Source organism: Pelobates fuscus, chromosome 13 (genome assembly GCF_036172605.1).
Source record: "Pelobates fuscus isolate aPelFus1 chromosome 13, aPelFus1.pri, whole genome shotgun sequence".
Lineage (NCBI taxonomy): Eukaryota > Metazoa > Chordata > Amphibia > Anura > Pelobatidae > Pelobates > Pelobates fuscus.
Genome location: NC_086329.1, coordinates 41,137,105 through 41,150,146, shown reverse-complemented (window position 1 = coordinate 41,150,146; position 13,042 = coordinate 41,137,105). Strand labels below are relative to the sequence as shown.

The following is a 13,042-nucleotide window of genomic DNA, read 5'->3' as shown; positions in this document are numbered from 1 at the left end:
AGTGAATTTCAAAGTTAAGATAAAATTAGCAGAACTGAAAAATGACACCGTTCAGCTAATTTAAAATGTGACAACAGGTACTTCAGTCACAAACATTGTGGGAGTATTGCGCAAACAAATAGTAACACAAAGAAAAAAAAGTTACCTGCGCTCTTTCCCAAATCCCTCTGTAGATTTAAACAAATGAACTCTCTAATGAGACAGATACCCCTCTCTGTCTCAGAGATATCTTTGCCAGAAGCTCAAGGAAGCAAGTGAATGAATGGTGTAGGACCCACCTAGGCGGTTTGCCTTGACGTGGCAGGTGGGCTTACATCTAATGGCCATAGGAGTAACTAAATAACCTCCATTTGTTTAAATATACAGAGGGATTTGGGAAGAGTGCAGGTAACTTTTTTCTTTTGGTTTTTACTGTATGTATTGGGGCTGATGTGTACTATGGTCGTTGCTGCCTCCCAAGCGTAGTGGGAGTTTGAGCGCAGGACTTTTTTTTTTTTATATAAATAGGAGTTACTTGCTGAATTTCAAAGTGTAGCCCAACGGATGCATTCACTAAACAATAAATTGTACGGGACTAAACACTGTATTAAAAAAAATTAGACCGAAAATTGCAGATTTGGAAACATTATTAAACTTTGCTTCAATCGCAGCTTGGATATTACAGTCTGGGTAGTGTACTGAAAATCGAATTGAAAAATTCAATTTGATGTTCAGGGAATGAAGTGTCTTTCAGAAGGGCAATGTATAGTGCAGTTCTTTAATGTAATTACCTTATTATGTGTGAGTGTTATTTGACACATTATTTAATATTGCTATTTCTATTTACTACAACTTTATATACATAAACACACCTCCAGGGACAGCAAATTCTGAATGGCTTCTTTTGACATGTCAACCTAAAATAAAGAAAAAACTTTTTTTAAATCACCAAGCGAATGAACCCCTAAGGTGGTGCTTCTAAGTCTTTTATTATTAGCCTTTCACTCCTTAAGCAACGTCCCTTGGAATACAATAATCCACTTCTATTAGGATTTCATTCCAACTCATGATAAGCACTCTATTCAAAATCACATCCATAGCTTTCTAAGTTAAAGCCACACAGTTGGCAAGAATTGACTTGGACCACCCACCACTTTTTTTTGTAATGCTTTACATTCATAATATGGAAGAAAGGAAAATATAAAACAGGTTGTCTGTTAAACTCATAAAGCTGCTGCACTTGCAAAGGCAAGTGTCAGCAGACAGTCAGGCTAACCAGGAGTCTCTCTTTTGTTTTTTTGTCTGATCATATTCCAAAAACACCTAACCAGCCATAATGCCACTTATCAAAGAGGATTGGTGGAACGGCTCAATAAGCTGGGAGCTGCGATACCACTGTTATCATCAGTTCATACAGTTAGTTGGGTTTTGTTTTTTGAATAACGGGCTGTTATCTGACACTCTGACACACACACACACGGAAGGGATGTCTATCCTGGTTATGTGTAGTGTGAAAACCCTGCACATCTGACTTTACCAGATACCTTTCATCTAACTTTATTTCCTTCTATTATACACTGCTCCCTCCAGTGTCTCACCAACTCCTTCCATTATGCTAAGTTACCTTCGGCATCTAACTATCCCCTTCCATTATGCACACAATATCAAAATATAATGTATGGCTAGAACTTCTTCAGTTATAGAAAGATCAGGTTTGTTTATGCATAGATTATAGAACACCATGTCAAATTAAATCATGGTGTGTAAACTATCATTGTAGAATTTTTAACTTGTTTCCCTTGTCCATAAACTTCACATCACCCTCACATAATCCTCCTAACATTAACAACTGTGCAGACCAAAAAATAAGTCTGTTTAGCCCAACATGAAATTTAGGAGACAAAAGCAAAGTATGATTGTATTTCTAATCAAAGTTTCTGATTAGTTTTAATAGCCAGTGTCCAAACCCTCTCTTACTTTTATCTCTCTAAACACAATGATGTTGTCTTTCAGTCAGCAATGCCCTAATTTTACCAATTAAAAACAAGACAAATGGATTACTTACAGCCAGAATCTCAATCTCACTGTTTCTCTGCTGAAATTGCGTTATAAATGTCTGGAGTTTTGAAAGAACCTGCAAATGTAAAGAAGATTTAATTAGTTGTCAGCAACTCGTACCTTTAAAGTCCCGATGACTCACACATTAGGGAATAATCTTCTATGGCAAAGTGAATTTCAAATTTAAAGAAACACTCAAAACACTTCAAGATAAAGTGCTTTACGTGTTTGATGTGAGAAGACTTGGTAAAATGAAGAAGAAGAAAAAAAAAATAGGGCACAAAGGTTTCAATATAAATTGCCACTTGTATAAATTAACCTTATAACACCCCCTCCTGGCTGTCAATCAGGCAACAGGTCCTGTTACTTCCTGGTTTTGTAGCTCATTAGAGCAAAATTCCAGAGTTAGCAATTGCCAAGAACATCTGCCTTTCAAAGACTTCTCATTAAGCTGCACTGAAGTCTGATTGTATAGCCACAGAAACAGTGGCCTGGGTTAGAGGAGGAGTGTTTGAAAAGACAAGAGATCTGCAGCTTTTGCAAGCAGTGTTTCAATACACCGCCAATGGGGGGAAAAAAAGCCAAAATTAAATGCATTCTTTCACTGGAGATATAAATACACTACGGAGACGGACTTATTTTTGTATTTGGGCACTGGAGAGTCCCTTTAACCCCTTAAGGACACATGACATGTGTGACATGTCATGATTCCCTTTTATTCCAGAAGTTTGGTTCTTAAGGGGTTAAGGCCAAGTCAGCCATGCTTCCAGTTTGGCTACTTAAGCCTTGAATTTAACACCAGTTTAAAATTAATTTGAAAATTACCGTATATACTCGAGTATAAGCCGACCCGAATATAAGCCGAGGCCCCTAATTTTACCCAAAAAAACTGAAAACGTATTGACTCGAGTATAAGACTAGGGTGGGAAATGCAGCAGCTACTGGTAAATTTCTAAATAAAATTAGATCCTAAAAAAAAATATTAATTGAATATTTATTTACAGTGTGTGTATAATGAATGCAGCGTGTGTGTGTATAATGAATGCAGCGTGTGTGTGTGTGTGTGCAGCGTGTGTGTGTGTGTGTGTGCAGCGTGTGTGTGTGTGTGTGTGTGCAGCGTGTGTGTGTGTGTGTGTGTGCAGCGTGCGTGTGTGTGTGTGTGTGCAGCGTGCGTGTGTGTGTGTGTGTGCAGCGTGCGTGTGTGTGTGTGTGTGCAGCGTGCGTGTGTGTGTGTGTGCAGCGTGCGTGTGTGTGTGTGTGCAGCGTGCGTGTGTGTGTGTGCAGCGTGCGTGTGTGTGTGCAGCGTGCGTGTGTGTGTGCAGCGTGCGTGTGTGTGTGTGCAGCGTGCGTGTGTGTGTGTGTGCAGCGTGCGTGTGTGTGTGTGTGCAGCGTGCGTGTGTGTGTGCAGCGTGCGTGTGTGTGCAGCGTGCGTGTGTGTGTGTGCGTGCAGCGTGCGTGTGTGTGTGTGTGTGTGCAGCGTGCGTGTGTGTGTGTGTGTGCAGCGTGTGTGTGTGTGTGTGTGCAGCGTGCGTGTGTGTGTGTGCAGCGTGCGTGTGTGTGTGCAGCGTGCGTGTGTGTGTGTGTGCAGCGTGCGTGTGTGTGTGTGTGTGCAGCGTGCGTGTGTGTGTGTGTGTGTGTGCAGCGTGCGTGTGTGTGTGTGTGTGTGTGCAGCGTGCGTGTGTGTGTGTGCAGCGTGCGTGTGTGTGTGTGTGTGCAGCGTGCGTGTGTGTGTGTGTGCAGCGTGCGTGTGTGTGTGTGTGCAGCGTGCGTGTGTGTGTGTGTGCAGCGTGCGTGTGTGTGTGTGCAGCGTGCGTGTGTGTGTGTGCAGCGTGCGTGTGTGTGTGCAGCGTGCGTGTGTGTGTGCAGCGTGCGTGTGTGTGTGTGCAGCGTGCGTGTGTGTGTGCAGCGTGCGTGTGTGTGTGCAGCGTGCGTGTGTGTGCAGCGTGCGTGTGTGTGTGTGCGTGCAGCGTGCGTGTGTGTGTGTGTGTGTGCAGCGTGCGTGTGTGTGTGTGTGTGCAGCGTGTGTGTGTGTGTGTGTGCAGCGTGCGTGTGTGTGTGTGCAGCGTGCGTGTGTGTGTGCAGCGTGCGTGTGTGTGTGTGTGCAGCGTGCGTGTGTGTGTGTGTGTGCAGCGTGCGTGTGTGTGTGTGTGTGTGCAGCGTGCGTGTGTGTGTGTGCAGCGTGCGTGTGTGTGTGTGTGCAGCGTGCGTGTGTGTGTGTGTGTGCAGCGTGCGTGTGTGTGTGTGTGTGCAGCGTGCGTGTGTGTGTGTGCAGCGTGCGTGTGTGTGTGTGTGTGTGCAGCGTGCGTGTGTGTGTGTGTGTGCAGCGTGCAGCGTGCGTGTGCAGCGTGCGTGTGCAGCGTGCGTGTGCAGCGTGCGTGCGTGTGCAGCGTGCGAGCGCAGCGTGAGTGCGAGCGCGCGAGTGCGGCGCGCGTGTGCGGCGCGCGTGTGCGGCGCGCGTGTGTGCGTGTGCGCGTGTGTGCATCAGGCCCGGACTGGCCATCGGGCACACCGGGCAAATGCCCGGTGGGCCGCGGTGGCCAGGGTTCGAGGCCGGCAGGGGAAGTCCCAGGATCTCCCCTGCCGGGCCGACACTATCTGAGCGCCGGCCCCGCTGTTTTCAATGAGGGGCCGGTGAGGAGATCAAAGATCTCCCTCACCGGCCCACTTGGAGAAACATGCGGCTGGGGAGGGAGGGAGAGGACCCGGCGGAGCTCTATCTTGCAGCTCCGCCGGGTTCCTCTCGCGAGATCCGGTGCGTTGCCATGGCAACGGCCGGATCTCGCGAGAGTGAACTCTAGCCTCGCGGCTCTCGCAAGATTTACACTGGGAGCTGACCGAGGTGCTGAACGGACGGCGCAGAGGAGGAGGGAGCTGACATGAGCTGCAGGAGAGGTAAGTAACAGCTCTGCCAGCCCCCAGTCTGTATTATGGCAATGTAAATTGCCATAATACAGACAGTGACTCGAGTATAAGCCGAGTTGGGGTTTTTCAGCACAAAAAATGTGCTGAAAAACTCTGCTTATACTCGAGTATATACGGTACCCACTGAAGTAGAATATGATTAATACAAACCTTTCTCTTTTGAAATGCAATAAACATTCCCAAACCATTACAAGCTTTATACACTGTATGCAGATCTGAAACAGATAATTGGCACCACTCACTGAGACCTCAGTGGAGTCAAAACAAACAAGTTTTAGTTCACATGTGCTATTACAGGGAAAAAAAACACAAAAAAACCCCAAAAAAACAAAAAGAAAAACACATTTCAGACTGATTCCACAGTCTAAATATGAAAGTTGGTCATTTTGACCTTCAATGGGCCTCAGTCACTTTTAGTTCATAACCCCTTAGGCACAGTGAGAATGTCTGGATTCAGATTTTAAATTAGGGAAGCCTAAGTAAAAGCCTACAAGTTGTTTCATCAATGAGACATTCTGGTATAAAAACAGGATACTGGAAAAATTTTTTAAAAAAATTATATTATATTATATATATATATATATATACCGTATTTATCGGCGTATAACACGCACTTTTTCTCCCTGAAAATAGGGAGAAAATCATGGGTGCGTGTTATACGCCGATATCCTACATTTACTTACCTGTCTTGAAGCGTGGGCCGGCTTCACAGCGCGCACCGCGGAACTGGAACTTAAATTTCAGGTTCCGGTTTCCAGGGGGACTGAAAGGAAGTGTGCACACTATTGTGTGCACACTTCCTTTCAGTCCCGCCGGTACTGGAACTTAAATTTCAGGTTCCGGTTTCCGGCGGGACTGAAAGGAAGTGTGCACACTATTGTGTGCACACTTCCTTTCAGTCCCGCCGGAAACCGGAACCTGAAATTTAAGTTCCAGTTCCGCGGTGCGCGCTGTGAAGCCGGCCCACGCTTCAAGACAGGTAAGTAAATATGGGACAGAGGGAAAGTGCACTAGGGGACACTATGGGAGGGGGGACACACTATGGGGTTGGAGAATACTATGGGGGGGGAGAATACTATGGGAGGGGGGAGAGAATATTATGGGGGGGAATACTATGGGAGGGGGGAGAGAATACTATGGGAGGGGGGAGAGAATACTATGGGAGGGGGGGAGATTACTATGGAAAGGGGGGGGAACACTATGGGATGAGGGGGGGAATACTATGGGAGAGGTGGAAATTTCCTGGAATTTCCTTCTGGAAATGAGGTGCGTGTTATACGCCGGGGCGTGTTATACGCCGATAAATACGGTATTCATTTTTTTTTCAGTATCCTGTTTCTATTCTAGAATGTCTCATTGATGAATATCAGATACATACAATCAGCCTTTGAAAATCTGCTGTAAGTAAATATTGTGACATGTCATGTTACCAGGATCCACATACAAAACCAGAGGAAAAACTCAGTGATGATAAATGCTGGGACAAAATCCCAAAAGTATTTAAATGCACAGCTCATATTTCAGAATCCCATACTGAAGCAAAGGTGATGTCATCCATGTATTGAATAAGTAATAATGTGTGGATTACCCATATACAGTCTGGTGGCCCTCATAGCAAATCAGGCACAAATATGTCCTGGTCGGCACGAGAACACTCCTGAGTAGTAACTCCAACAAATCCCAGTCAGCAAAGGGACATGTATGTCCCAGTGCTACCCTTACAGTAAAGTCCTCTTTTTAACTCCTATCACACTAAACGTTATCTTCTACACTGCATGACAACCCCTAAATTATACTAACAGTAAACATTAAAGGTACACTCTGCTGCTGTAGTGGTTATGGTGCCATGAGTGCCTTGGCACCCCCCTTGTGTTTGCAAGCAGTTTGACAACTTTCCTGGGGTCTGCTGGGCACCGGTCATAGCCTCCATAATAAATTTCTATTCGCTCCCACGAACTAAGCCCTGCAGAGTTTTCAGCCGCACAAGGGGAGGTGACCAGCATCCGATGGGCCTTTGGTAAATGGTTTGATTACTTACAGGAGGCAATGGGGGTGCCATAACCATTTCTGCACACTTGGAGTGTCCAACAAACAAAAGGTCATTAATAAATAAAATAAAAAGGGGCGGGGCTGGACCACCGAGCTGCCCGGCCGCATACGAGAGCAGCTCCTACAATCCAGACCAAATAAACCGCATTAAATAAAGAAAATCAACGAATTACTGACCGGCTCAGCGGGTCTTCGGCGCCACAGGGATACCGGTTCCAGGGAGAGGCTGGCTCCATGAGCTACAGTCCCCAGGAGGCGCAGCTCTCGACGACCAAGTTGAGGCCGACGCCGGCGGTGAGAAGGGCGGACGGCCGCCGCCCCACTATCCTGCCACAAGGTGCCCAGTTGGGAGCCGAGACTCAGGTGGACCTGGCCCCGTTCCCCCCCCCCCCCCCTTTGGACCGGGGGGGTGATCCCGGTCCTCACCCACTCAGAGGCTTTGCAACCCGAGCCCAAAGCTGCCGCTGGCCAAGGCGCCCAAAATGGCGGACGACATGTGCGCTGGAATCGGCGGAGGCTTTCAGTCACAGGTCAGAGAAACCAACAAGGCCCCCAGAGGGCTAAAAGAACCCAGAACTTGCCTGTCCTGCACTGTGGCCCCACAAACAGCAGCTTCGACGACCTGCCACACCACACAACAAGTATCCTCGCCAACAACCACCGACCCAGCAGCCGAGCCAGGTGCTCCCACAACGGGGCTGGCCTCGAGCACTCCCCACACACGCCATGAAACACAGCGGCCCCGAGAGGAAGCTACCGGACTCACCAGGCAGCCAGCACGAGGCAAAACCTCCAAGCATCGTCGGAGAACCGCATACCAGCAGAGAAGATTCCTTACCACCGTTGCCCCCCTGTGATGGGGATAGACCTTGTCCTTCAATGAACCCAAGTCTGTGGTTTACAGCTGCCGGCTCTCCTGCAGGCCTGGGGCCGAAGAGGCACCATGCTCCAGAGTACCACTGGCCCAAGTAACGCAACAACCCTGCCCCCTAGAGGAATCAGCTAAACTAGCTTCTGGTACTGATACCTAGACAGATCTTCTCCTTAACAACCAGAGAAGCTATTTTTGCGTTTTACATGCCATGCACTAAGCCTTGCGTATTATGCCTTTTGTTATGATTTGCTTTTCATTTATGTTACCTCCCCATACACTGTCTAATATCACTGCAGTACAGCTTACTACTGACACTGCACCCAAGGGTACATTAACAGTGATCTTATTAGCATGTTTACCTAGCGTAACACTTTGATGTATCACCATGTCTGACTAGATACCAGGTTATCAACATATAATGAGCATATCTAGTTCAATTCACTGTACTAGCTAATATTATGACCCTCCTTTGTTTACTCTCGTAGTTAGACATAATTGATTAGCTTGATGTTTATCCTGTTTCTATTATATTATAAAATAGTGCAAGTCCTTTCTAAATACCCCAATTGTAACATGTGACACTATGCTTGAGGAATGCCGTTGGGGTACCTCTAGCTTGTTTGTAATCAGCATATGCACTGCAAAAATACAAAAATAAATAAATAAAATAAAAAAATACTAGTTAACATGTATTATGGGAAAATAATGCCATTTTGAGTTTCTCATGACATTTCTAAAGCACTCAGTCTTGTGGTTTATTTTGTCTCCAGAAGCTCTCAATGCCATTATTTTCCATTAATACAAGCTTACACAAAAGCTCTGCACGGCTTGTCTCACATCTCCAAACTCAGAAAGGAGTTCCATGTGCAGAATTTTCACTGTGTCAAAAGGGGGGTTTGCTTACAAGTGAGAGAATTAGAACGGAATCCAATTATTTTGGAAAAAGTGGTTTATAAAATGATGTAACTTAATGCAGTGATACGTTAGGCAGAATGTATGCATGCAATATCATATTCACATACTCCCTAATCAGGAGGATCAGTATCAGCCAGTTCTTGACTTCAGAAGAAGTATTCAGAGTCCCGCAATATGATGCAAAAATAAATAAATAAAAATCAGATCTATCGTTTCTTTAAATGGACACAATTTGGCAAAATATGATCCTATTTAAGAGGTTACAAAGAGTGCACAGTGTAGAATAGGAAATCAAATATTCACAACAGGATGGACTGTGTACAAATGAAATTAGCACCTGCGTTTCAAACCGGCGTTTTGCACTTGAAGACAACTTTTCTGGAGAAATAACACTGACGTTGGGGGTTAGGGTAGCGCTGTGCTGTTCAAACACACCTGTTATAGGGGGGGAGAAATAATTAAGTTGTTGAACAGGATATTATATATACATACACATTTTTTTTAAACTATAAAGATTATCCTGCTGGCTGCACTTATTTATTAGACTCAAAGGTACTGGACTTATACAAGCTTTACATACACAATGAAGTGCCCAGAGGCTCATATAAGGTTTTACTGCATTACTTCTAACTGGCTATAAAAAGAAGCTGCCCTACTCCTACTGGGGGCTCGTAGTTGGCACTCCATTTGCTGGTATTTCTGCAAGCTCTGTGTGGTCATCGGAGGCCTTCCATACAACACTGCCCGCCACCCGTGCCTTCATAATGTGTGGAGAAGATATGGGCATTGCACCTATGTCCATAGGGAGGAAGTTATGCAATTACACCTACACCAAAGTTATACAGATACCTTGCATCTATACCTCCTTTTACATTCTATCCACACGTTCCTTTCTCTCCAATTAATCCCATCCCTCTTCCAAGTCATTATTTTTATTTTTTTTGTATCACCTATGTAAAATTGTGCCAACAATCTAAATCCTCTCCCACTATCCAAAAACATACATTCACACACAAACTAGAAATAGTAGTTTAGGTAAAATTAGAGCCTGGGGGTTAGGTAGAGTCAGGGCAAATCCCCTCTTCAGTATACTCCCACCACAACGTTAGTACAGTATAGGATTAATCTAGAGGTTTAGCTGGTCAGGTCTGTTACTCAACATATGAACGGAAATAAATAAATAAATGATTTTAAAATGATAATTTTCCAGAACCATCTACATTATTTGTGATGACAAAACAAGCATACAGGTCATAATTATTCTGCTACAGTGCTTTGTTCCTGGACAAAAAAAAAAAAAAAAAGGAGAAAGCTAACACCAAAAATGACCGGACGTATTTTTTTCCGAGCTAAAAATCAAGCAATAGAGAACAAACAAAAAAAGAAAAAAAAATGCCATTCTACCTGTGTATGATTTACTGAGAAGATTATAGGCTTAAAAAGTAACTTTTAGTCAGCAGTCCTGTCAGCAGTCCTTCACAGGTGAGCTACTACTTTGTGCTCCACTGTGGTAAAGCATAAGATAACTCAGTGCAGGCAGCCGTTGTTACACTAGAATATACTGCTAGGTATCTTGGAGAAAAAACAGAGCCAGGTCAGCAACCCCTATTTTACACTTTACTGCTTGACAGCAACCTTTATTTATTATCAATATGCTGCTATGATCTAGGCAGCTTTTGTGATATTTAACTGGCTAATCGCCGTCTGTCAGAAATCTGTCTTAGCTGAACCATTATCTTGGATCTTTCTGAGGTTAAGCACCATAGAACATTATCAATTATTGTATGTGGAGCTAACCCATGTCGTTAGTTGTACTATCATGTAGGGACTTACTTATCCATAAATCTTTTAACTATTGACAGCACTGGTTTAGCAGTCGTCTTATCTCCCCCCTCTTGTTACAGCTATTAGTGATATATAATATAGTATCACTTCTATTACTTGGGAATACACTGATGTTATATTGTAGCAAAACAGTATTGCTTCAGCATTAGTGTTATGTATACACTTTTACAGCTTGTATAAGTAGTCAGAGTTTTACTCACTGTATAGTCTCCACCCACTCCTGTTGTTCATATGATTTTTCTTTAATATATTTTTATTTTAGATTTATTTATTAAAAGTTACTTTTTAAGCCTATAATCTTCTCAGTAAATCATACACAGGTAGAATGGCATGTTTTTCTTTTTTTGTTTATTCTCTATGATATTCACCATTTAGGGGTTACCCCCTTTTTTTGTGCCCTCTACCTTGTGATATCTAAAATTTGGCCCTAGGTTAATTATTTTCATTATCTTTGTATGATAAAAATCAAGCAAATTCCTTATAAAAACGGTGTTGGCCAACTTTGGTGTGGGCTGTGAAACTGCAATTCAATAAGCTGTAACCCCATAAGCCCACGCTGTGGTGCAATGCAGGATACGGATTCTGAGGCCTAACAGGACTGGCAGTCCATCCGCTGGAGGCGGCAGACAAACTTCTGGCTCTGGACGCATGTCCAACAACAAAGCAACTACAACCCTGCCGCCCCCCCTCGTTGGAACTGTGGGGGATATCTCGGTTCGCACTGAACGCATCTCTGCAGTTTAGACCTAAACTTCAGCTACTGTAGAGTCTAAGATGGCGCCTAACATGGTGGCCATAGCAGAGCTTTGGCAAGGTCAAGCAGTCCTAAAGGAGCCGGACATGGAGGGACACCTTCAATACTAAATTTGATAACTAGGCGTTTTGGCACAGGATCAATAGCAGACCTTGCACCCCAACCTTCCCTGCTATAAAGAAGATCCATGTTGCTGCCTTGACTACCAGCTCTTCTTCCGGGATTGGGCCCATACAGGTTCACAGAGAAGGGGTCTCAGAGTTCCAGAGGATCTGTGGGCCCACGATTCTGCCACACAGAGTAGGGGGATCCACGGGCATGGGCACTGGCTCCCATTAAGGCCTGGGCTTGAAGGGGTGTGAAACGGAGGCACTTTAACCCAAAGTTTTATGCCATAATAGGAAATTCAGCAATTCTCACAGAGTTCTGAAGGGGCGAGAGGAGGAAAGAAGCCTGAGACTAAGAAGTTCTCTCTAGCCTACCTGTGACATTGGTTGAAATCAGTTTCTCTCCAATTTTACTAGTGCCCAGCAGAACAACAGTTCACCTGTTTCAGATATCAGACACCATTTAAAAATTGTTCAACCTATCGCTAGCATTTACCAATACAGCTTGAATTCAGCTCTATACATTTCTATCTCATGCCTATGTAACCTAAATCATTGTTATTCTATGTTTCACTCAAAATGTGGGAGAATATGCTTTATTTCTGGTCTGCTCCATTCCTCCAGCACAACCGGTTCCCTCGAACCTATTCTTTCGTATTTCATCCGCACTTTGTCTCCTTCTCTTGCTCTTCCTCTCACTAAAATTTTCGATCTCTCCCTATCCTCTGGCACATTTCCTCTACCCTTCAAACACGAAACCGTAACCCTAATTTCCCATCCAACTACCGCCCTATCTCGCTACTGCCATTTGTCACCAAGATCCTTAAGAGTTGTGTATGCGAGATTGACAGAACTCCTCGAATCCAACACTCGACTTGACATGCTTCAGTCTGGATTCCGTGCTCGTCACTCTGTTGAAACATCTGTGACCAAAGTATCCAATGATCTTATCACTGCAAAATCTCATGGCCACTACTTTAATTCTCCTTGACCTTTCTGCTGTTTTTGACACTGTTGATCATCAACAGCTTCCACTCCGCTCTCTACTGGTGCTCTTCCTACCTCTCCCAGCGCTCATTCATAGTTTCTTTCTCTGGTTCTGCCTCTTCTCCCCAATCCCTTTCTGTTGGTGTGCCCCAAAGGGTCTGTCCTTGGTCCCCTATTGTTCTCAATCTACACTGCCTCCCTTGGTAAACTCATCAGCTTCCAGTATCATTTCTATGCGGATGACACACAAATGTATCTGTCCTCCCCTGATCTCTCACCACCCCTCGACTCGTGTCTTTGACTGCCTCTCTGCTATTTTTCAATTGGATAGCTGCTCATTTCCTTAAACTGAACCTGTCCAAATCAGAACTTCTGGTCTTCCCACCCTCAAGTGTTTATATACTCCCTTGTCTGTGTCCCTTCAAATCAATGGTGCTACTACCGCTCTACCTCTAAGGCTCGCTGCCTAGGTTTTCTCTTTGACACCGACCTCTCCTTCACCCCTCATGTCCAATCAATTGCCAAATCCTGCCGCTTCCATCTCAAAAATAT

At 44.6% G+C, this 13,042-nt stretch overlaps 1 protein-coding gene across 1 annotated transcript in view; it reads right to left on the bottom strand.

The window, feature by feature from the left end:
• The window catches only part of EIF2AK4 (eukaryotic translation initiation factor 2 alpha kinase 4), a 78,645-nt gene that overhangs the window by 3,044 nt on the left and 62,559 nt on the right, over nt 1-13,042 (bottom strand). The window contains exons 35-37 of the mRNA XM_063439792.1: nt 9,135-9,232; nt 2,045-2,113; nt 852-896 (exon numbers count right to left, since the gene is read on the bottom strand). Of these exons, the coding sequence (XP_063295862.1) occupies nt 852-896; nt 2,045-2,113; nt 9,135-9,232 (212 nt within the window). The remainder of the gene's footprint in view (nt 1-851; nt 897-2,044; nt 2,114-9,134; nt 9,233-13,042) is intronic.